This window comes from Dermacentor silvarum, chromosome 9 (genome assembly GCF_013339745.2).
Source record: "Dermacentor silvarum isolate Dsil-2018 chromosome 9, BIME_Dsil_1.4, whole genome shotgun sequence".
NCBI lineage: Eukaryota > Metazoa > Arthropoda > Arachnida > Ixodida > Ixodidae > Dermacentor > Dermacentor silvarum.
This window is the reverse complement of record NC_051162.1, coordinates 75,656,016-75,680,707: the sequence shown is the minus strand read 5'-3', so window position 1 is coordinate 75,680,707 and position 24,692 is coordinate 75,656,016. Positions and strand designations below refer to the sequence as shown.

The 24,692-nt window shown below is 44.2% G+C and overlaps 1 protein-coding gene across 1 annotated transcript; it reads right to left on the bottom strand.

Moving 5' to 3' along the window:
- Positions 1 to 251: 251 nt before the first annotated feature.
- Positions 252 to 24,223, bottom strand: LOC125939845 (uncharacterized). The gene is made up of 2 exons (XM_049655324.1): positions 24,164 to 24,223; positions 252 to 1,973 (listed from the first exon to the last, which is right to left on the bottom strand). Exons 1-2 carry the CDS (start codon positions 24,221 to 24,223, stop codon positions 897 to 899), a joined length of 1,137 nt encoding a protein of 378 aa, XP_049511281.1. The 3' UTR covers positions 252 to 896.
- Positions 24,224 to 24,692: the final 469 nt, after the last annotated feature.

Here is a 24,692-nt window from a genome sequence, read left to right as displayed (position 1 = left end):
AGAAAAAAAGGTTGCAGTCTAGGTGGCATTTCACCGATAGCTTTCTTTGAGATTGCCACTAATGGACGATGATCAGTCTCAAGGATAACATGACGTCCGTACTCAAAGTGATGAAAATTTTCACATCCAATTACAACAGCCATTGCTTCTTTTTCAATCTGTGAATACCTTTTTTGAACATCTGTCAATACGCGTGAGGCATATGTGACCGGTTTCCAAGAGTCATCATGTCATTGCAATAGGGCCGGGCCTACGCCATTCTGTGAAGCATCTGAGGTAATTTTTCTGTCTCTTTTAGGATCGAATATTGCCAACACCGGTTGTCCACTCAGACATTTGCAGAGCTGCTCCCATTCAACTGCGTGATTCTCGCTCCATTCAAAAACAGTCTTTCTTTATAAGTTGGCGTAACAATTGAGTCTTTTCGGCGAGTTCTGGCACGAACTTTGCGAAGTTGTTTATGACGCCTAACATTCGTTGCACCCCGAGCCTGTCAGTGGGCGGTGGCAAGCTAAGAACTCAGGTGACTGATGCGGGACTCGGTCGTATCCCTGCCTGGGAGATGATATCACCAAGGAACGAAATTTCAGTGACACCTACTTCGCACTTTTCGGGATTGAAAGTTAGTCCAGCTTTGCGGGCCGCTTCCAAGACGGTCCTTAGCCTTTCGTCGTGTTCCCGTCTGGTTGAGCCCCATATCAGCATGTCATCCACGTAGACTTGCGCGCCTGGAATACCATCGAAAATCTCGTTCAACGTCTTCTGGAAGACCTCAGGAGCTGATGCGATTCCGAACGGTAGCCTAAGGAAACGATAACGGCCAAAAGGTGTGGCAAATTTACATATTCTAGACGTTTCCTCGTGCAGCGGAATCTGGTGGAAACCGGAGTTTGCATTCAAATGTGAAAAAATTTTGCGCCTGCAAGCTCTGCCTCGATATCTTCACGCCGCGGCATCTGATAATGCTCACGCTTCAGGCACTCATTAATTCTTCTGGGGTCCATGCAGATCCTTAGTTTACCATTGTTTGTGATTATAACCAAAGGACTTACCCAGTCCGTGGGCTCCTCTACTTTGGTGATGATGCCTGCCTTCAGCATTCTTTCGAGCTCCTCTTTAAGGGGCTTTTGCAGCGCGAGAGGCACGCGTCTTGGCGTTTGCACGCTTCGAATTGCACCTTTTCGTAATACCATCCGGTATTCACGCTTGACACAGCCAGTCCCTTGGAACACATCTCGGTAAGCTTGTGCCAGTTGCTCGCTGCTGTTGGTTGTTACCACATTCACGGATCGTGTGAATAGTCCCAGCAGCTCACTGGCGTGTAGCCCCAGGATGGCTTGACGCCCCTTTTTCACGATGAAAAAGTCGACGTTCTCAACTTGGTCACCTATTGTGGTCTTTAGCGTCGCGATTCCCAGGTGTTTGATGACTTCTCCAACATAGGAGCGGAGCACCGAGTTGCTGGCCTTTAGCTGCGCTTTTGGTCGTAGTCTTTGGTATGTACCATAAGGCAGCAGGTTTGCTTGGGCACCGGTGTCCACCTTGAGGTAAACGGGCGTGCTACCGACTTGCGCAGGCACCATCCAGTCCCGCTGGTGCTTGCCGTTTGACACGTTGAGAATGTTAAAATCATCTTCATGGTCGCCGCTTCTGACTTCAGAAACTTTCCTGGCACTCTTGCAGCGCACCGCAAAGTGGTTTTCGCCACCACACTTTCTGCAGATGCGTCCAAATGCAGGGCAGCTCCGTGGGGCGTGTATGCGTCCACATCGGCTGCAGCGGAATTCTGTCCGACGTTCGCGGGTAGGCCAACTCTCTTTTACCGGGTCGACCTGCCGTTCTTGTGTCCAGACCTCTTTTTGTGCAGCGGCTAGTTCCACTGCCTTGCACACTTGTTCGGCTTTCGCCAAGGTCAATCCTTTGTCCCGAAGCAGCTTCTCACGAACCTTTTCATTGCTTCTGCCGTACACAATCTAGTCTCGAATCATAGATTCTGATATTGTGCCGAAGTTGCATGACTGAGCGAGTCTTCTCAAATCTCGAATGAACTGTTCGGCTGATTCACCCTCGGCTTGGACGCGTTGACGGAACACGAAGCGTTCATGGACTTCATTTAGCTGGGCCTTGCAATATTCATCAAATTTTCCAACCACTGTCTCGAAGTCGTCCTTGGACTCGTCACCAGTGAAGCTGAAGTTGTTGTAAACCTCTAAAGCTTCGTCACCGGTCAAGCTGAGTAGCAATGCAACTTTCGTCGGCCCTGTCCGAGGCTTCCCACCGGCGATCTCCGACGCTGTAAGGAACAGTTCGAATTTGTGTTTAAAAAGTTGCTATCTTTTGCTCACGTCTCCGTCCAGGCGAAGGCGTTCTGTTGGTTTCAAGAAATCCATGCCTTGGCTAATAGATCGTTGGTGGTGTCCTTGGCTCAGACGTGAGTACGGACTTCTGACACCATGTTTCCTTCTGGCGGCTTTCAGTGAAACTTACTGGACGATTTCAACGCAGCAAAGAACGTCAGAGTTTATTCAGCGCTGCCTTTTGTACATTCTAAAAGGAAGGGAAAGAGCAGAAGGGCAAGACTACACTGTGCACAGAGGGTGCGCAGTGATGACACTGTGCGGCATGTGTACATCGCCAACTGCTGATTTATCAAACACGATACATCCCACACGTCCTGCGAAACGCAGAAGGAGAAACATATGCAACCTTCCTGCTTGTCGCTTCAAACAAATAAAACATAGCTGCCCCGATCCGGCGCCTTGTCCTCAGATTTACGGGAACTATTGTTATAGGAAGAAAAAAAAGCTCCAGCGCAACATTTCATTCAAATTTTCGCTTTTCTGCGAAACAGAATGCGGAGTAATCGGTAAGGGGTCATTTATTGCAGTCGGACCTAGAGCACCGAAAACGGTTTTAGTTAATTAAATCAAATCAAAGGAGAAATAATTACACAATAATATAAAAATGCGTACAAAAATATTTGGTCCCATAGCCTAAAGCGGCCATTCTATATGGTAATCTTTGGCCGTAAGCCATGCGTTGAATTTTTTCCAGTCGCTACTTCAAAAGAAGAAAAGAAAAAAAAAGCCTGCGCAGTAGACTAATTAGTGGCTATATAGTATAGTGGAACGGTCTTGAGCTCGCGGGTTCAATCCAGGTCGCGGAATTCGATGGGAACGAAATGGAAAAAGACTCGTGTACCTCTATTTAGGTGCACGTTAAAGAACCCCAGGTGGCAAAAACTATATAAACCGGGTGCCTTAATCATATCGTGGTTTTGTCACGTAAAACAAGAAGAATTTGCTGATATTAAAAAAAGAAAAAAAGCAGGTTCTTCGGCTTATTTCTGGGGGTGTCCACAACATAAATTATTCTCGAGTCTGATTTCCGAGAAAAACATGTTACGCTTATCCTACATTTCATGCATATATGTCGTTCCCAAATGTATGACCGCTTAACTCAGCAGCTTGTGTATTATAAACAGCTGCTTTCAGCTATTCGGTGCACTATCATAACGATCATAATGAAACAATTAAAGGAACGGCATGTCTCACATACACGTAGAGATATGTGCAGATCTGTTGCATTCGTTGAAGAAGTCAAGTGTGGCACCACAGGGGGCACTCAGTTTTAATGGGTTGAAAACACGGTGAGACTGTCAAAAATCCTTGTCTGAATCAAGTTAGCAGATTTACAGGCTGCCCTAAAACGGGGCGTTTATATTGATGGAGAGCTGGGAACCTGTTAAGCAGGACTTATTACCACCCGTCCGTTAATTCTCTCAGGAACTGCGCCTCTGCGCAACAGCCACGACTCTCCGGCAGCACAATTATTCAGAATGACAGTCCTCACTTGCATGCAGTCACTCACCTTATATATATATATATATATATATATATAAGATGGTTTTGCCTGCTATGAATACAATTTCTGCGAATGCGAGTTTTATTTGCAGTATTCGCCAGTAACTGTGTTTGTTACTGCAAACACGTGCGCTTGTTCTGGTCGGGAGTTCTCACTTTTTCAATTATTGCATTTAGAAGATTTGTTACTTTTTACCTTACATATATATCGTGAATATATATGTCTATGTACCCTTTGATTTAATTGCCTAGAAACACATTGGTCATTCTTCGCGCCACGCAGTTAATAAACCTGGTTTATTTCACTCTAATATTGTTTTCTTCGATCATTGTCCCTGATCAATATCCAGCAACAAGAAGCGCGTCTAAAATGACACGGTATCAATAATAAAATTTTCAACGTAGCCTTCATGGTGCGGAGATGCGAGTTACTTTTAGAGGACAGTGGTAAAAACAGCCGTTCATCTGGCTAAAACTACATTTTCTACCGGCCGTCAAGGGTCATGGGCACACCGAAGCAGCTAAAACATTAAAAAACATTACTGCACAGATGTTCTGCGAGAAAAACTGGGCGTCCCGCGCTCGCTAGCAGACGACGCGCTTGACAAGGACAGCAAAATTGAAGACGTCGCGTTGTATATTCCATGCCTCAAATATATATGTTTGGCAAAATGGTGTAAACATAAATTTGCAGTTGAAATAAAGCACTATTTTAAGAGCGTACTATGCGCAATCAGCCTCGGCGCCCGCAGCGAAAGTACGTTGAATATGCCGCGGAGCGCATCTCCGCCCCAATCCAGTTCGCTCGCAGCGCCCTGGCACTATTTTTCCACACGCGGCGCCTCAGCGGCAGGGCGCCGTTCGGCCCACTCTACCATTGTCTAGTACACTCTAGTTGCAACATGCATGCGCGAGCTCACTGTCGTTGTTGAATGGCCCTGAAAGCGCTGCGTTAGGGGCGAGTGCTACCGAACATTACGGGAAGTTACGATGGGAACTTCTTTGCGTGCTACGTGATTGCGACGACAAGAACGGCCAGCAGTGGCGTGTCGCCGATTTCGTCTCTGCCGACATCGAAGAAGTACAGCTCGCCGGACCGGGGCAAGCACCCGCAGTGCTGCGGTCTGCACTGCGTCGTCTTTCATTGTGATGTGAGAGATCGTAACGCACAGAGACTGCCGGATGCATACGAAAGCCTACCAGCAGGGAGTGACTGTGACATTTTTCTCTCAACGTCTCAGGGGAGTGTATCAGCTTTTGTTCGAGTTTTCAAACGGCGCGTACTCGGCCATTCCGGTTTGGCTGCATTTTGCGCGACGTTTCTCTTGGCACGACGTTTTTCTCGGCAGTTACAGACGTTTCCTAGGAATGCGCGCTGAGACTAATAATACTCGATTTTCTATTTTGTGTCTTGTCTTTTGTTTTATGGACAAAATGGTTCTCTCATTTGTAAGTTTATGTAAGTATATTAGTATTTGTATATTTCGCAAGCAGAAATGAGTTCATTGCAAAGCTGTACCTCCCAGTCAGCTTCATATGATCCCAACCAAGTTAATCCTGTCTTGGCTATTGTACGTATAACAATTTTAAGTACATACAGCTGTAGTTGGCTTAATCGCTGTACGTTATTTTGTTGTAAAAGTTGAATTCTGTGTACTATTTTACTGCTGCCATGCAGAAATACTTTTTTTCTTGTACCAAGGAACTCTGACAGCGTTGAATGAAATATAATGAGGTGGGTGCATTCTACTAATTTAATTTTAAAAAATTTCGTCAGTCATGTATCAGAGATTAATTTACCTTGTAGAAACAATGTTAACTCTTACGCTACTGCTGTTGTCCTGCATATTTTAGTAATTTTGAAATGTGTTTTATTTTAGGTATTGAAGAAGCGGCAACAGCCACAGGAAGTAGCCATCTTATCCAGCACGTTATCGGTGAGAAATCGTTGCAGGTACTTTGGCATATCTCCTTAGCAGTATGATGCGATTTGTTGTAATTTTTGGTCCTCGTTCCTGCCTTACTAATTTTAGTATTGTGCAAATGGTAATACGTTAACATAGAGACAGAGTGATCACTCAAGGGTGAGACATGGCTGGAGGAGACAAAACACATAAGCCTCCTTTGTCCGTGTATCAATGTTGCGCAGTTACTCTGTCCTCATCTACCAACAAGCCACAATTTCGCGTCAGGTACGATTACTAATTCTCTGTTATTACAATCTCATCAACGCAACAATGAAGGGACATATGTACACACACAGGAACACAGATATTTCAAATGATGAAGAGTCATAGAACGAAGCGCATTGCTGGAGCCAATGTTTCGACAAGGAGAATAAGTCCTCTTGTCAGCGCGTTGCCTCATGCAACATTCCTTGTTCCACCGCAATTTACCGTTAAAAGGAACCAATATTGCTCTTGCTGAAGTATTTTGCATTATGTAATAAAGATTTGCAGGGTGAAATGTCAAGAATGTGAAAGTTTTTCTGTATTCTAATGCTAGAGCCAAGACAGACAGAGAAACAAGAAAAAGATGTAGAGAAGCACTTTGTTTGCATACCCAGTTGGCCAGCTTCATTCGCAGCTTGCACTTTATTGCAATAATTACCATAGAAACTAGTTTAAAAATTTGCTTGATTTACTTATGTCAAGAGATGCTGAACTGGGATTAAGGCAGGTTAAAAAATATACAATAACATTTTAATATGGAAGGCTTGCAGTTGACTAGCACACCACTTGATGGCATGAGCTCAGGTTCAGGTTGCACACTCTTTTTTGTCTTTGCTGGCATTTTCATAAACATAACTTCTGCTTCGTTATTGTTGGGTTTCTAGTGTTGTAGGAGCTAACTGTTTGCCTTTATTTGTATTGGTAACCACGTTACACGGAAAACTGCTGCATTTTTGAAAATTACGACATGGTAGGACTTGGAACATTTGTGAAAATTTATTGCAGGTAGAACTTGGCGGCTGCTGCTCCTGCCTTCCGCCACCACCTTGTCCTGACTGTGTCCACTAGAGAGTTGGAAAGCTTAGGTAAATGCAGGTAAATACATGCAATCCAGCAGTGTCTTCTTGACTGAAGCAGCCTTTAGCCACTGAACAATGAATTATCTTGGAAGTAGTTCCACTATTCCATTTCCCACGATTAGTGCAGCAATGCTCAAGTCCACGCAATTTGTTTTAGCCGCCAAAAGGCCACGTGGATTAGATGAACCACGATGCACATTTTAATACTAGTGCAAACCACTTATACAATTTTTTTCTTGCTTTGCACTAATAAAGCTTTACCAATTTGAAAGAAATACAGCGTGCTCTCAAAGGTGATATTTGGCATATTTTTACTAGGACTGCCTCATTGTTTAACCTGTGGATTAACATGCACCAAAACTGAGTTTTCTGCGAGTTCATCCTCATCCTTGTGCGCTTCTGCATGAGATATATATTTCTGCAACCATTTTGTGTACACAGTACATGTCCTGAGTACTCGGATCACGTTAGTTTACAGCTTTTGCTGGAAGCCATTTCTCTGAAAATAAAAATAGGTCATTTTGCCCATTTTTAACGGCTCATAATAAACTGATGATCAAGGAATACAATTTTAGGTGTAAGGCCTCTTCATTCTCCTGAGAAAAATTTGTTTTGCTCTCACATTGAAAAAACTGGTATCTTGGCTATGCCTTTTCGTGCCTTACAACAAAATTCACATAGAACTTACACCAGTAAAAATGTTTCACCTAGAAATATTTCACGAAATGATAATTTGTCTGATATTGAAGGGCCTCCAATTTTTCAAAAGGAAATCCGAAATGGTCGAGTGCCAGGTTGGGACAGTTGGCATGCAATAGCCTTCTTACAGAAATAGGGCATACGGAGGGCCAAGTAACGTGCACTTGACATTACGTTAAGGTGAAATTATTGATTCACACAAGAAAACATGACAAGCATTCCATCCTATAAGTAGTTCCTTACATTTATTTATACTTTTTGCACATTTATTATGTGTAGATGGTAAGCTTCAGATTTGTCCTATGGTGAAGAATATTTTAGTGTTTATAGATGTGGGCGTCTGTTTTTCAGGTTGCTGCGAAATTTTGCTCGAGCTGGGCCACACACTTGAGCCAGGCCTCTTGGAAAGGACGCATAATGAAACTCCACACATCGATGTCAGAGGATGCCAGGGATCAAGGCAACCTGTTGTGCCCCAGTATTCAACGTTTGGTGACCCTTCTATGTGTTTCACCTATTTCGCAGCTTTACTTCGGCTGCCATCTATCCAAACAGCATCGCCAGCTGTGCCCACTTGTCGAACCATGGGAAAATATTGGCATGAAGTGTTCCCTGGGCTTGATATTCTATTTGCTCTTTAGGATTCTTAGCAAATACTCCTTTTATAAGTTACATGTTTTTAGTACCAACTTTTTAATATTTCCTTTCTCTTGAAATTCTTAACATCATCTCCTGCTATTATATTTGTAAGTATGCCCAGTTTCTCGTAGTTCTTTTCTACTTGTGTATGTAATTGATAGGTTCTTAACTCTTGTAATGTGTGAGGCTAAAACGCTGACATACATCATGTTTTGTTCACTTATTAATCGGCAGCGCTGTAAAACGTTCAAGAATTTTAACTCAACTAGTGCTCCATAGCAGGATAAATTCAAGAGCAAAATTGAGCACCCATTTCAAGCACCCGTTATTTTTTAAAAAGGAAAGAACGTAGGAGCGTGAAAAAAACAGTATTATAGTAGGAAAACCTGGCTGCCCATCATAACTGTGGTAATAATGTGACTTCCTTTCAGTGCAATGGTATCAGTGGCACTGGTATGATACCCTTTGTACCCTTGGCATTCAGCAGCGTGGCAAGTAGCCTTGTCACACTTACGAATGCCAACGGTACTGTAGGTTTCATGCACACATTGGTTGTCTTACACCTTATGAGAATGGCATGTCTCGAACATGAAGCTTTACAGCAGTGCTTTGAATGACCACTATATTTCCTAACTTTCAGTATTTATGAATGCAGGAGTAGTGGTACAGATCATGTAAAAATTATTTTAGAGGCTATATGCCTATAGATACACGCTTGTGATGACACAGCACTGACATGTGGTGGCGGGATGTATGTCTTTATTTCAGATTTAAATATTGCCTTCCAGGCCTGGGTTAGTCTACTACATTGAGAGCCCATGCACTACAGGGAAGTGAATTAAACTAAGAATGACAAACATCATCTTGTTCGTGGCACTAATTTGACAATCAGAAAGGTTCTTTCTGCATTCATTTCAAATTTGTTACATGTTTTATATGACTAGTTTCATTAACCGAACAAATATTTGTTTATTGTCAACACAGTTGATGTGGCCCATTTGCACACCATTCTTTTACAGGCTAAAAATTCAATGTAATAATGGCGTGTTTAAGGTTTTGCGCACTCAGTGTTAAGGGACGCAAATGGTGGCATACAACAGAATGCACGAAAGAACAAAGGAATGCAAGTAGGACATGGGGCTTTGTAGGCAGATGCTTTGGTGTGCTATTTCTAAAACTCCCTGGGGTCTGCCTGAATGCATTGTCTAACGCTTTGGTAGAAAAGATTGGCAGCCACTTATTCAGGCGAAATGCTTCTGGAAACAACTCTTTGAAATTATTTCAGTGAGATTGAAAAATCCTGCTGCATATAGCTTTATATGCAGATCTTAAATATATCAGTGGTTTTTGAGTAGCTGCTATATTTTTTAGTTATGTCCTACACAGTGGCAAATAATCTGCGGGCACTTTAATGTATATAACAGTTTCACAAGAATGATCGTGCTGTATCTTATTCAGCTCGTAGACCGCAAAGTGCCGATATCTACCGAACCAGCATGTAAAATTACTGAAACTATGCAGAAAATAAGACACATTAAATAATTTTGAAAGATATTGCCATTTCAAATAGATATTAGCATTCTACATACTCTGAAGAGTATGTATGCCAAATTTCGTTAGTATCGGACAATTGTAAGTGCACAAAGTTATTTGCATGGGATTGTGAAAAAGTAATTAACGTGTACTAAGCTTTACTTGCATAGCCCCACTAGGTTTACATGTTTTGATAGATATCGGCACTTTGTCATCTACAAAGAGCTAAGTTAGCACAATGCTTTTTGTGCAAATTGAATACAGAAGAAAGTGCCCTCAAAGATCACTATACATTTTGCCATTCTTTAAGACATAAATGAAGAAATGTAGCAGCTAAACGAATTAACATATACAAAATCAGCTTGAAGAACTCTCTAATTGGCTTAATTTTTAAACCTCTAGTAAAAAAATAAAAAAAACATTTTGAGTAGCATTTCCCTTGAACACAAGATTTAATAAACAAAATGTGTCCCTTGCTATAGTCACTTATAACATAGTGACACAACTTCTATATAATCAAAATAACTTTACATCACAAGTGAGTGAGTGACATATGAGTGACATATATGAGTGACATGCAAATGGGTGGCACCTAATGTAACCTAATGCATTTACTGAGAGTAAATTACAGCCGTTACCTAATCTGCTCTTAGGATGACTTGTGATGAGTAAAAGAAGCCTTCCTCATGTCTACTTTCTGTGTCTTTTACAGCTGCATGTGTGCAGATGAGTTCAGTTTAGTTACCACCTGGTCTGCTTCCTTCCTTGTCCTCATGATTCATGCGCTATCTTTGTCATGCAAAATACAGCTACCTGTGCTACATATTTTGCCAGCATGATTGATTTATGGCGAGTCTTCTGTTAGTGCTTATTTCAATCAGTGAAATTGTTGGTGTCTGAAAAAACTTAGTCCTGAAAAACGACGCTTAGGTCAACTTCAATAAAATGTTTAGCTTAAATCTTGCTGTATGTTTTTTGTGATATTGTCAGTTTTCAAATTTGTATGCACTGTTGCAGATTGTATGAAAGAATAAAATTGATGCACAACTTATTAATATGGTGTTTTCAGATCAATTTTCAACTCAAGCTAAGAAACATGCATGAGTTGTGTGGGAAAAATGCCAACAAGAGTACCATAAGGTAAGACAGCTGTTAGTACTGTTAAATTGGATTATCGATTGCAACCAGTTGCTGTCTTGGATTTTGTGCTGCATAGATTATATAATATACGTTGGAATATTGTGTTTATTGCACTTCATCATCTGGTTCTCCTTTTTGCATCAGTGTAGCCCTTTGTTATATTTTATGTGTACATTATTTGCATAGGAGGTTACATCCTAAGTTCTAAATAAAGATGTCTGGGAACAGTCAAATAGGTTTAGCTTAAGAACCTTTTGACATAAAATTATGACTTGTCTTGGGGGGAATTGAACTTTTGCATTAGTGACATACTATTTTATGGTGTGATTATGGTTCAGAGTGATATTGCAGTGTCATGCACATACAGCTGCAAGGTGCATATTGGGTGTTTCTTTAAAACTGTTTGCTTGGTTGGCCATTGATTCCAGTTTAATAGTAAAGAGAACTGTCTGGTGTTCATGGTGATTCTCTGCTGACTGGTACAAGTGACACTTCCAGAAGGCGGGATCAAATCCCGGCCGCGGTGGCCGTATTTTGATGGAGGCGAAATGCAAAAACGCCCGTGTGCTTGCGTCGTAGTGCACGTTAAGAGACCCCAGGTGGTCAAAATTAATCCGGAGCCCTCCACTACGGCGTGCCTCATAATCAGAACTGGTTTTGGCACATAAAACCCCAGAAAGAAGACACTTCCAGAAGACAATAACAAAGTGATGGAATAATCACTTTTTGTTGCTAACCTGCCTTGTGCTTAGCTATGTATTCATTATTATTCTATGTTGTATTTTCACGATATTCACTTTGCACTGTCGGGAAAAGGTTCTCATTTTGAAAAGCGGCTTGACACTGCAAGCAGAGAGTCGAATGACTTGCATGGATTAGTTAGTTTACTCTATTTGCAAGAGTCCTGCACCACGCACTAGGGGTATCGCAGCACATACTAGTGCAGTCATCAGACACCTCAAGAATAGTTACCTGAGTTCAACAGTGGTCATGTGACCCTTTATCTTGAGTCATCTGACTCACCTAGAATAGTTAATACACTCCCTCAACAGTAGTCATGTGACCCTCTATCTTGAGTCGTCTGACTCATCTAGAAGAGTTAAGAGACTTCCTCAGCAGTAGTCTTGCAACCCTCTTGAGAGGGTCCAGGTGACTACTAGAAAAGAGTGTGCAAGACTACTGCGTGAGCAGTTAAGTAACCACCTTGTATACATCACAGATAATCTTGGTACTCTCTGGCGAAAGGGAGTTCAAGTGTCTCCCCCAAAGTGTGTCATATATGTGACGAGTCCAGACTCTTCAAAAAGAGTAAGGAATGCTCTTTTTTTCTTTGTGTGTAGGAAGACGAACCAAAGCTCCACCTCACCCCTAGCTCAACAGGCGACAGACGAGGGACTGGCGCCGAATACAGACAAACACCTACCCACACTTACATAGACTCCACAAAATGTTTCCCGACAAACACAGCTATAGATGTCCATGGTGCGACTCCACCCCGACACTAGAACACATCACTTACCAATGCACGCAGCGTCCGGCAGACGCCGTCTCGCCGCTACTTAACGACACACTTAGCAATTGGTCATGGGAGGCGCGACTCTCTGAACTGGACTTGGCACGCCAAATGGCGACCCTCGACCAGGCCCGGCACGCCGCAATAGCCAGTAGGGCCCTGGAAGAGGGGCTCCCACCACAGTAACCAAGCACGATCTTTATTTTAATAAAGTTGTTTCTCTCTCTCTTTCTCTCTGTGTGTTTACGCGGCTGTATGAGTAACGCCTTCCGCCCGCTTACTTCATTTAGTTATGCGTGGAATGAGCAACGTGAACGTGTTGCGGAAGAAAACAAGCTGGAGATCACGTGATACCCAGGAGAACGTAGCAGTTACGGCTAGCTCATGCTAACGCTTTTACATCCTGTCGTTTTCTTTGTTTTATTTCATGCATTCGATTTGTTTTACAAGACTGCCTCCCGCGCTCTTCTGTTTCTTTATTAAGGCGAAATCCTTAACTAGCTCTTGGGAAGAGCAATGCATCCGTCGGCGGGGCCACGGTACCAAAAATAAATACAAACCACATAAATCTCACGTCTCGTTCACTTGGTATATATACCAAAGTATAGAGTGGAAAGGCACAAATGCGTTTGACTAAGATGACTGATGGTTCATGGCATTAGTAACTTGACATACTTTCATTCACATCACGATTAACGATAACAATATGACGTGTAGTGCAAACCGCCATTCTTCGGCCAGAAATCCTTCTGATGGTGTGAGTGTGACGATAAGAACGTGTAATGCAAATCTAGATCTATACGTGTCGAACTTACCTATATATTATATCATGAATAACTGAGAGCACAGGTGAGGGGTAGTAATAGTAATGATAATTTGTGGAGTTTTACATCCAAAAATCACAATATGCCTATCAGAGACGCCGTAGTGGAGGGCCCTGGCAATTTCGACCACCTGCGGTTCGTTAACGTGCACCTAGATCTATGTAGACGAGTGTTTTATGCATTAGGCCTCCATCGAAATGTAAGCCGCCGGGGACGGGAATTGAACGCGCGTCTTCGAGCTTAGCAGTCTGACCTAGAGCACTGCACGGCCGATTTTTCCAGCCGGGCCCCACCCGGGCCCGCTTTTATGTTGGGCTGCCCGCCCGAGCCCGACCAAACTTTTTATGGCGATACCCGGGCCCAGCCCGGGCCCGGAAATAATCTAGGTTACCCACCCGGCCCGGCCCACCACCCCTTTACCTTAGGCCCAAGCCTGGCCCGAGCCCGGCTCGAAACCTGCCCGAGACCGAAAAAGATCACCGAGCGGCGATAAAAAAATAAAATAAAGAAGAGAATGAAAGGAATTGATTCTTAAGGCATAAATACATGTCACATGCAATAATGAACACCCTTTGAGCGGTCTGAACGCAAATACGAGCGCGCGAAGTAGTACGAATGACCCAGCCGAGCAGTATCGCCAGCAGTTTCCAACGGCGCGACCTTGATGCGGCCAAATACACTTCTTTCGCAGCGCCGCCACAGTATTTTTCCACGTCGGGCGCCTCACTGCGAAGCATGCGCCGCCCCAGCCGCTCGTTCCACTCAACTGTATCTAGTACACTACACCCGAAGCGCAACCACGACCGCGGTCGTGGGCGCGGCGCATGGATGGAGTAAATGGAGAAAGCTTCGCGTTGCTCCATGGTGCACCGTAATGCGCTGCTGCCAGGCGGCCGGTTGAGAACATGCGTGCGATCATGGATAGATGCAGTGCCATATTTCAGCCGCGTGACAAATTATCTTACCATCATCGTTTTACTAAATCGCCTTTGAAACCCCAGGTGGTCAAAATTGATCCGGAGCCCTCCACTACGGCGTGCCTCATAATCAGAACTGGTTTTGGCACGTAAAACCCAAGAAAGAAGAAGAAGAAGACTAAATCGCCTTCGAAGATTCAGCAAGTCGCGAACGCGCTTGCACCGCACCGAAAGCATTAAATGTATTGATTTAGGTAAGGAATACAATAGCATCCTTTGGTTTGAGGCGACTTCTGTCTTTCTGGACTTTTACATTCTGTTCAAACTGCTCAAAATGCGACGGAAGAAGAAAAGGGAAGTACACAGGAGTAGTACTGCTAGCTTCCAGCTGCACCGGGGCAACAGGTTTTTCAGAGTCGAGACGCGCGAGGATAACTCGCTGCACATTACATGCACACCCCCAGAAAGTCCGAGCCCGGCACGGGCCCGCGTCAAAAAGCACATGCCGTGCCCGAGCCCGGCCCGAGCCCGTGAAAAACCTGCCCTACCCGGCCCGGCCCGGGCTTTCGGGTAAGCCCGAGCCCGTGCAGGGCTCCAGTCCGACCTACCAAAGTCACTAAGCTACCACGGCGTATAGATAAAGGGTACGCGAAAAATAAACGCTGCAAAAAACAAGACAAACCAAAATATATGACACTAATAGTGCAACAGTGTGTACGTAAGACTCATTTCATAAATACGAGCGAACGTCAGAAAACGAACGTGATGCATTACAGATGTGCAACTCGTCTTTTGCCTTCTTGTGTTGCAAGGGCGCAAACACTAAGCGAATTTTAGCATGAAAGCAACTTAGAGAATATTTATTGCGTATGCTCGCTGATACGTACATAGCAAGAATACTTAGTTATCAATAATTACGTAATTGTAGTTACGTAATAAAAGAGGCGACTACGCACCCGAACTTAAACCTTTCATGTTTTACTGTTATTGAAGGTAACTATTTTAGGGTTATCTAGAATCAATACTGATAGTTGTAGTGCCTCAAAAACAGTAACTTTCAAGACGATTTTTCACTCAATTTAATACGAGCACAAACATCGTAACGCGCCATGAGTGCTTGTTAGCTCACGCAAAAAAAAACGCACGTTCAGCATTAACTATGATATCATGAGAAGTTACATGTTGGTAATTTCAGACAGGATTCACGGAATATTAAAACAAATCTATTGCAGCAGTAGCTTTTACATAACAAATGAGTAAATGACAAGACCAGTAGTAGCTATCTATTCATTGCACTGTAGAAAAAAATATATTTGTTTACCTATTTTTTATTTCCAAACAAGCTTCGCTCACGGTGAATCTTAAGGCACATCGTGCGCAAAGTTTCTATTGAAGAGATAGCGTGCAGCCAGAAATGTTCGTGTGCGCTATCTCTGAAGCGAAATAAGCCAACAATATTGCGGCGTTATGGCCTTCTCTGCTCTTTCTCTTGCTTCCCATACACCTTTTCACTGTGCTCTGTCCATAATAAAGTATTGTCGAGGCTAAAAAAATGTGGAATAAATACAGATGCACATGGCTGTAAACTACTATATACTGACCGTGAGTGAAAAGTGCGTAGTGGTGAGCGAAGCGGTCACTGCACGCACGTATTTCACTTGACTGCGCGAGTAATTTACTTTTTAAGTTACTCTTATTCTTGCAAGCATGGTGCTATTGCCCGTGTACCCATGCGAATACCGTTTTCTTTACGTTCTTTACTTGCGTGGGCTCATTTAGCGCGTTTCTACGCACACACAGTGTGGGAATACTCGGGTCCCATGACCACCGCACGCGCAGCGAGCGTCGCGTCAGGCGCATGCGCGCAAGGGAGAGTTGAGAGAGCGAACACTTTCCTTCCGCGGACGGCGCACGGTAATCGCAAGCGCTGTCAGCGCCACCGGGTGGGTCACGTGAGATCCCGGTGACATCGCCCGGGTCTCGTTTGTCCTCAACAAGCGGCGATAACGGAAGTCTCCGCCGCCGCTGCCGTTTTACCCCACGTTGTTAGTCATCCGCGTTCTTGCCGCGGCCATCGCCGCGGCCGCCCGTATTCCCCAGTTGGTAAGTCGGAAGCCCTTATTTACCTATTGTATTATTCTCTTCGAGGGAACCCTCAGCGATGTCAACTATAGCTAGCTGGCCAGCTCGATGTGTTAGTTGCAGTCGTAATAAATGTTTTCCGAGTGTACACGTGGTTGTCGTCTATTGTTTCCTCGAGCTTGTACCGGACCGCGGTTGATGCGCAGGTATGCACCAACCGCGGGACTCGGTGTGTAGAGGCAGAGAGCCCTTGGCATTCCCCCCCATATCGCGAAAACAGTTACCGCATTACCATTCCAGAACTCTAGCACCAGAGCTGGGCCGCGCTGATGAGTTTGACACGTTAGTTTTTGCATTCTCTTGCTGCCCAAGCACAAAGGCAACGCTCAAATATGGGTAAGCTCCACGCAGCACCACACTGTTGAAGTTAAATAGACTTTAAGTGCTTTGCGTGGAAGCTGGACACAATACACTACAGCGCTTAGCAGATGACCCCCGCTTTCCGCGCGCTTCGCGAACGCGAAAAGCCCAAGGGTCTGGAGCAGCAGTGGCGCGGCGCGGAAGTTCCCAGAAAAAGGCCCTCGCCGGAGCCGGCGCTTTGGACACTCCACTATTATTCTAGGTAACTAAAGCCAAGCCACGCCCACCGAAGGGAACACCGCGCAGCCGCCGCGCCCAGCTACCGCAGAAGCTGGTAAACCGTTTCCAGTCACGCCGAAGCTACGGAAAATAGCTGGTATGTGTCGCCTAGCAACCATGTACATCATAACTGACGCAAATACCAAGTGTGCATGCGCTTGGCCTCGGAGTTTGCCATAAAAGGGGCTGCGCCTAGTCGTGTCAACTTTTGCTAGAAATCGAGCGGCTAGCCTCCAACGCGTTCGGCGTCTGGAAGCAACAGCGTTCTTGGCGCTGTGCCAACCTTGGTTAGCCTGCCTGCGTTTGTGGCATGCCAGGAACGCTGTCGCCCGTAGGCGCCGATGCGTCCAGCGCTAGTCACGCAAAATGTCGCGATAGGGAAGGTACCTCCGATAATTATCGCTCGAGAATACTTTCCCTACATACGTAGTTAAGTTTAAATAAAGCGCCCTTAGGCGTTGATGCACCCACGCTGACGCCTGGTGGCACGTCTCCTCCATCACGACTACCAACGTCGATGACCATGAGCAACCGTCGTGCATATGGAAGCTGCACTACGCTGCACACGCTAGCACAACGCGAAAGACGAAGCACGTAACTGACACACTAATACAACGCGCAAGACAAAGCACGTAACTGAATCGTCACCGAGTCAAATCAGCGCGTACAGCGCGTCGTAATTGCAGCCTCCGCGATCAACTTCAGAAACATTTTCAGAGCTGATTGCGGAGGCCACGCTCCGCTGTGCTGAGTACGGTGAACGCCACTACCAACGCCGCCTAGGTGGCGTTGGTAGTGCTTCTTGATGCCAGCGTCCCTTCGAATGCTGGCATCGAGGCGTCGTAGTGGTGAGACCACCGAAGCGTTCACTGTCGGTGCGCGTTAGTGTCATAATGCAGTACTTCTCTTTTCTGCTCGTAGGCGGCGGCACCGCCCCGAACAAGAGCGCGGGTACACGGAGGAGTGTTAGATATATAAGGCGCGTCTGTGTAGCTCTCTGCAAATGCGTTTGTGGCGCAATGGGTTAAACGCTCGGCGATCTATCGTCGCGAACCGAGAGGTCGTGGGTTCGATTCCCGAATTTTGCATGTTTGTGGAACTTTTTCTTCTGGTTTCTTTCTTTGCATTATGTTCTATGACGTATTTCCGTGACGGAAATACGTCAGTGAAGTCTTGGTGGACCCCGGCATAAAACACTTTCGTGTTAAAAAAGGGCAAGCTTGCACTCGGTCGTGAAAAGCTTAGGCACACCGAAACTGTCGATCTTCAAGTCCAGTAATAGGAAGTGATAGCAAAATACTAGGCCAAGCAAGACCTACTTACAAACCTAGCAGCAACCAAGTTACACAACCTAGCAGTAACCAAGTTAGATCCTAGCAGCAACCATGTTAAGACCTAGCAGCAACCAAGGTAATACCTACCAGTAGCAGCCAGTAAGACTTGAGGATCGACAGTCCCGCTGTGCCTAAGCTTTGCACGACCGAGTGCAAACTTGCCCATTTTTGTTTATATAATGGTACGCAAAAGAAGATCGCCAAGTATTCCAAAAAGGCCTGAAATTCTCCTTGTTGATCGCAGCGTATTTTTAATATATGGTGCTTAGCAGAGGTTGTCGCGTTCAATTGGCGACTCCTTTCTTATCTGTGAAAACGTCACTTCCCTATCCAGTGAGTCTACAAGTGCTTCCGTAACGAAGAAGGCCACATTGCTGGAAAAGCTCTCCAAGGTCAAATAAATGCATATACTGGCGTGGTCATATCTTTAAGCTCATCATCCTGCTCCTCCTCTGCTCATCATCATCATGATCACTGAGCAGCATCAGGCATTTCACAGGGTATGCTGAGAGAGAAGAGAAAGAAGAAGACTGTGAATATGGAGGTGTCAGCAGCGAACACTCCTGCAAAGACTGACTCTTTCCGAGCACACAAAAGTAGCTTGAAAACAAGCATATCACAACGGTCATTGCCCCGTCAACGCAATGATATTGCCTTGTCACCCAGCAGCACTACAACGGTGAGTTTGGCCGCAGATATCCAGAATTTATGGCACAGAATCAAACCGATTTTACGGCAATTTAAGGCGCGATACCAGTACTATAATGTGGGCCGAGGTTTCGTGTTCCTTGCTAACTCAGTGGTAAAACGCCGTACGAAGGAGCCTCCAAAACGTTGTAAAGCATAGAAGACAGCCCTTCAAAAATAGCATGGTTTTCTTGTTGTCTTCAATCTTTTTTCTTTTTTTTCGTAGTACTGTTGGCAATGTTCATTTCGCCCATGAACAGTTTTGGCACAGGTATTCCCTTCATACTTAAAAAAAAAACTCAATCTTTGTTGATTTTTATTTCCTACGCAACTCTTTAGCTACTTAAAGCGAGTGTCTCTATTTATTTATTTTTGGTTGAGAATATTTTCTCATTACTTCAAGCTGTGCAGCGTAAATGCGTGCACCCAAACACACAGCCCTTTCACTGGACCTTCGTACGAACCTAGGCTTGCAGAGATTGTCACGGCCTGGAATAAACTAGGGCAACTATGCAAAACAATTATGAATGTCCGCGGATGTAGGAAGCATCCACAGTAAACCATCCACCCATCCAGTTTTCTCACGAAGGAATAGCTGGTTCAAAAAGCCAATAGTAAATCCGGTTTGTATGTAGAATATTCGAAAGCTATAACAGCTTATATTACCGGAAAACATGGCGTCACATTAGAAAAAAAGCGGCAGTTGACAGTAAGCTTTTCTCCTTATTTCAATCACCTGGCACGCAAGAGGTCCCATTTCTTTGCCACCACATATTTACAGTGTTTGGTCTTGCCACCAATAGTTTCCACTGCGATAGTAATTTTATAGGGACATCAGACACATTGGTGCCGCCACCTTCGCTGTGCAGCAAGGGGACTGACGGCGCACGCGTAACGTGTACGTAAAGTGTTGTAAGGTCTCCACAGACGCATTTCTCCGCTAAATCTGTGCAGTTTCACCTGAACGGTGATGTACTCAATGCGATAGCGAGGTTTACCGTCGCTCCGAATATCTTCTGATAGCGTTCTAACTATCACTGGGGGTGGTGAGAAGCGGGAGGCCATAAGCGAGGCAACTACTTCTGTGCCGCAAAAACAATGCCCTGGCTGCAACTGGGCGTCCCACAACACTGGCTCGGGAAGGAGCTCTGCCACCGGCCTTGCACACGTCAACCATTGATGGCGCACGAGGTGACGCACAAGAAAAATCGTAGTCGTTGGCGTTTCGAGCTTGAAGCTTGATGTCCGCGCCGCCCAGAGCACTCTATGCACCACAGTGGATTCCCAGCTGCCATGAGAGAGCTAGCGTCCCAGCAGGGCCATGATGGGGCATGCCCACATCTGGTCAGCGGAACGCTAGTGTTTTGTGGGCTCATCCCCTCAGCAGAAGGAAGGACGCCGACCTGGCTCCACTGCAGCATTGATCGAGTGGAACGTGAAGGTGAGTCCACTTGGTCTCACCTTTACTGCAGCAAAAGCTGTGTGTGTCCCTCGGGTCTATGGAGACCTTCTACCTATCCACGCGTGGGCAACCCACGCGTGGTCAATACGACAAAAGCACGATGGCGACACCGAAGGCACAAGCGGGTCTCGTTTGTCCGTGTGATTGCTACTGCAATAAAATCTGGCTACGTTTTTAACAATTTTGGGTGTTTTTGTAGGAAGAGTTCTGAAGCCCACTTTTATGTCTTAGCGCTGTTAGCACGCTCCACGCATTTTCCGTGGGCTAACCATCTATTTCCATTTGTGGCTAACCGTTTGCCGCCTACCGTGGTCATTGGCTAGTCCGAGGTCGATTAGATAGCGCACCGGGCTGCTATTATAAGGGAAGGGGCTTGAAACCAACCGCCGCACAAACTATGGGGCAGTGTGTGTGTGGAAAGGTGTACATATGTGCCGCTCTTCAACGAACCTCTTTCACGCCGACATGGGACATGGTAGATGGGGGAATTGGTAAGTAACGCTGTTCATTAAAACTCGTTTACGGCGACTTGGAGTGCTGGGTATGTGTCACTTGGTCTACGCTGGTCACCAATGATCACCTTTGATGTCAGCTTGGGTCGATGAATATGTGAGAGTAGTTTTGTGCAACTCTTCAATGAACGACGTCATAAACCGGGTACTCTCAGCACAGCAGCACTATGCGCTACCTATCGACCATGGTTAGTTACATACATACATACATACATACATACATACATACATACATACATACATACATACATACATACATACATACAAACATACATACATACATACATACATACATAAGCACCGGAAAGCGCGTCAAGTACCTTAACATGCTAACGCATTAAAAGTTAAAACAGACTTAGCTCGAGTTCGCAAACAGAAGTTCCCAACTTCATTTTCAATACATATATGCGTGTGGTTGTTTTGCACCCCGTGACCCAACGTGACGTCAAACAGGTTCATCGAACAATGGCACACACCAAGTGCCGCATACCCAGCGGCACCCACCCTCTAGCACATACACGTCACCATCAGAGAGCATTGCTGAAGAGCGGCTCAAAACTCGGTATCACGCAATGGCACATGCCCAAGATTGCGTCAAAATACCGTATTGAAGAGCGGCACTTAGGTCCCTGTACATACCCAGGAACAAACTCTCAGTGAGACATAAGTTCCCACCAAAGGGTTTTTCAACAGCTGCACACATCAAGTGGCCCATACCCTGAGGCCCCCTGGACGCTCTGTGGCACATACCGAGTGAGATGTACATTGTTTGGCGTCTCAGAGAGGTTGGTTAAAAAGCGGCACAACATTGGCTCCAGGACACATTTTTTACTAGAACATCTTCGATATGAGGCCAAGATATCAGTCAGATAGCTGATACACAACAAAAACTGAGTTGGCTCAAGCAAGAATAAGTTCTTCACTAATAGACGCAGTGCTTGAATCATCACCACTGAGCTGATAAAAGTTGGATTAAGTCGATCCACCGCCCCTGCTGCAAACTGTTGTGCAGCTGCACCTGAGATGTCCTCGATAGTTTCATGATCGTTTGTTAACAGATATATTGGTTCTGTTTTACTTGATCTCACCTCAGCTGCACTTGTTTCCAAAAATTTCTACGTCTTTTTAGCAAGTTCATTTTTGACAGAGCTTATATAGGGGTCATTCCACGCCAACTGTCCCAACCATGGCGCTCGACCATCAGCGATTTCTTTGAAAAAAATTGAGGACTATCTATTTAAAGCAAGAAGTCATCCTGTAAATCATTCTTGCGTAAAAAAAATTTTCAGCACCGCTAGGAACATGTGAAGTTTTTTAGACAGCTGGAAAGTATGTGTCGTAAAATGCATTGTCAAAAAATGTTCTCTTCTTAAATTAGGCGAGGACACAATTTTCCCTTGAGAATGAAGATAGGCTTTTCACTTAAAAAAAGTTTTGTCGATCTTTACGTTCCCGTGAAATTTTTATACGGTACTAAATATGCAAAATTTGGTGCATATTGGGAATTTTTTCTGAGAAAGATAACTTTTACCGAAAGGTTATATTTCATAATAACTAATTGCCAGCAAGTTGTACTGTAAGTGAAACATATTTTGGTACGGATATAACGTGAAATGGCCTGTACAGCTGGCGACAAAGTTGCAAAAAAGTTAGTTTTAGCCGATGTTTAGTCGTAAATTTAGCATTGAGGTGTTCGGGGTAAAAATACGCTAAATAGTGTATCCATTAAAAACATCTATTATCTACAATCTGAGAAACTTTTAATCAATTATTTTTTGTTTTAAGCAAGAAAAAAATTTTTGAATTTGTGTTATACTGGTCTCTGCGCTTGTACGTGTTTCCCCTTCGTAGGAAAGCGTCCTAGCGGTAAGTAGAACTTGCGCGGACGCAAAATTTCCTGAGTTGATGAAGGAACATCTAGACAAGATAATAAGCTCCTCAAGTGTTTATTTGAGTGCTTCATTAGAAATTATTAGCCTAGCCAATAAAAAACGCGATCCCCAATAGAGCGCATTTAAACGGATGTAGCCGTACGCCGACGGCCTGCATAGCGTCATCACGCAGCATCGGAAAGTTACGCCGGTGAGTACAGAGTGCCGTTACGTACACTAAGATTTAGAAATGGGCGAAAACTTTGTGATTAAGAAGGGAATCTGTTGCTTTATTGCGGCAAATATGTAGCAAATATCAGCCAACACAATCGTGTTTTAGCGACCACGTTTCTTCTGCAGAAAACAAGTAGCAGACGAAACTTTCCGATGCCTTAGTTAGCAGACGTCCTAGCAGTCGTGCTTGAAACATTCCAAAGCAAGGGTGTGAAATTTTGCAAACGAGTGCTGGATATCCCCTGTGTGACTTGTACATTGAGGAAAGGTGGCTCTCCAGTCGGCGATATGTAGCAGTTGTGCCATTGGAGAAGCTGTATTCATGACATTACCTGTACTTGTCACACTTTTGTGAAATGCCTTCTATTTTGTCATGAAAGCGTCTATTCATCCTTCGACACCATGCCATGAGGGCGCTAAAGAAGGTATGTTTTTTTCTTTCGGTGAACCCTCCACTATTGAGCACATGGATTTATGCTTAATCTCTGGTCCTCAAGGGAACTTTAATAGCGTTGCGATGACTTTCGTTTAATAACACCTAAACAATTGCTAATTGTTTGAAGTGGTCTATGTCGAGCGTTGAGGTATCATTTTTTTTAGCATTCGCGTATGTATTACTTTATGTAACCATCATATAAAATCCAGAATGGCCTAAAGGACAAAAGCGACGAGACACTAGATACGTACTTTAAATCGATTGCTTGTTCTTGTTTTTATGAGTCCACTAATGACATTTTAAATAAATGAAAGCATCATGTTAATGGAGTGACACAAAATGAAGTCATTAAACAGAAATTAGTGAAGTATGTTGCGTATTAATCACAGAGTTACGCTAAATAATAGTAACTATGTCCGGCATAGCAGTGGAGCAATGAGAAAAAAGTAGAAGCCTGAAAACATATAGTCAAAATTTAGTTTTGAAATAGTCATGTTTTCTTTAATGACCAGGCTTATTGGCATTTCCGTCTAAATTTTCTGCACTATGGCCACTATGGCATTTATTGTATGGTTTATTTTCGTCTGCTACTTGTTTTCTGCAGAAGAAACGTGGTCGCTAAAACACGATTGTGTTGGCTGATATTTGCTACATATTTGCCGCAATAAAGCAACAGATTCTCTTCTTAATCACAAAGTTTTCGCCCATTTCTAAATCTTAGTGTACGTAACGGCACTCTGTACTTACCGGCGTAACTTTCCGATGCTGCGTGATGACGCTATGCAGGCCGTCGGCGTACGGCGACATCCGTTTAAATGCGCTCTATTGGGGATCGCGTTTTTATTGGCTAGGCTAATAATTTCTAATGAAGCACTCAAATAAACACTTGAGGAGCTGATTATCTTGCCTAGATGTTCCTTCATCAACTCAGGAAATTTTGCGTCCGCGCAAGTTCTACTTAGCGCTAGGACGCTTTCCTACGAAGGGGAAACACGTGCAAGCGCAGAGACCAGTACAACACAAATTCAAAATTTTTTTCTGCTTAAAACAAAAAGTAATTTGATAAAAGTTTCTCAGATTGTAGACAATAGATGTTTCTAATGGATACACTATTTAGCGTATTTTTACCCCGAACACCTCAATGCTAAATTTACGACTAAACATCGGCTAAAACTAACTTTTTTGCAACTTTGTCGACAGCTGTACAGGCCATTTCACGTTATATCCGTCCCAAAATATTTTTCACTTACAGTACAACTTGCTGGCAATTAGTTAT

Coding starts and splice junctions, on each gene's coding strand:
- LOC125939845 (XM_049655324.1), bottom strand. CDS start 24,223: ATGTCGCCGTACGCCGACGGCCTGCATAGCGTCATCACGCAGCATCGG. Junction 1,974..24,163: donor AGCATCGGAAAGTTACGCCG/GTAAGTACAGAG, acceptor ATTCGAGACTAG/ATTGTGTACGGCAGAAGCAA.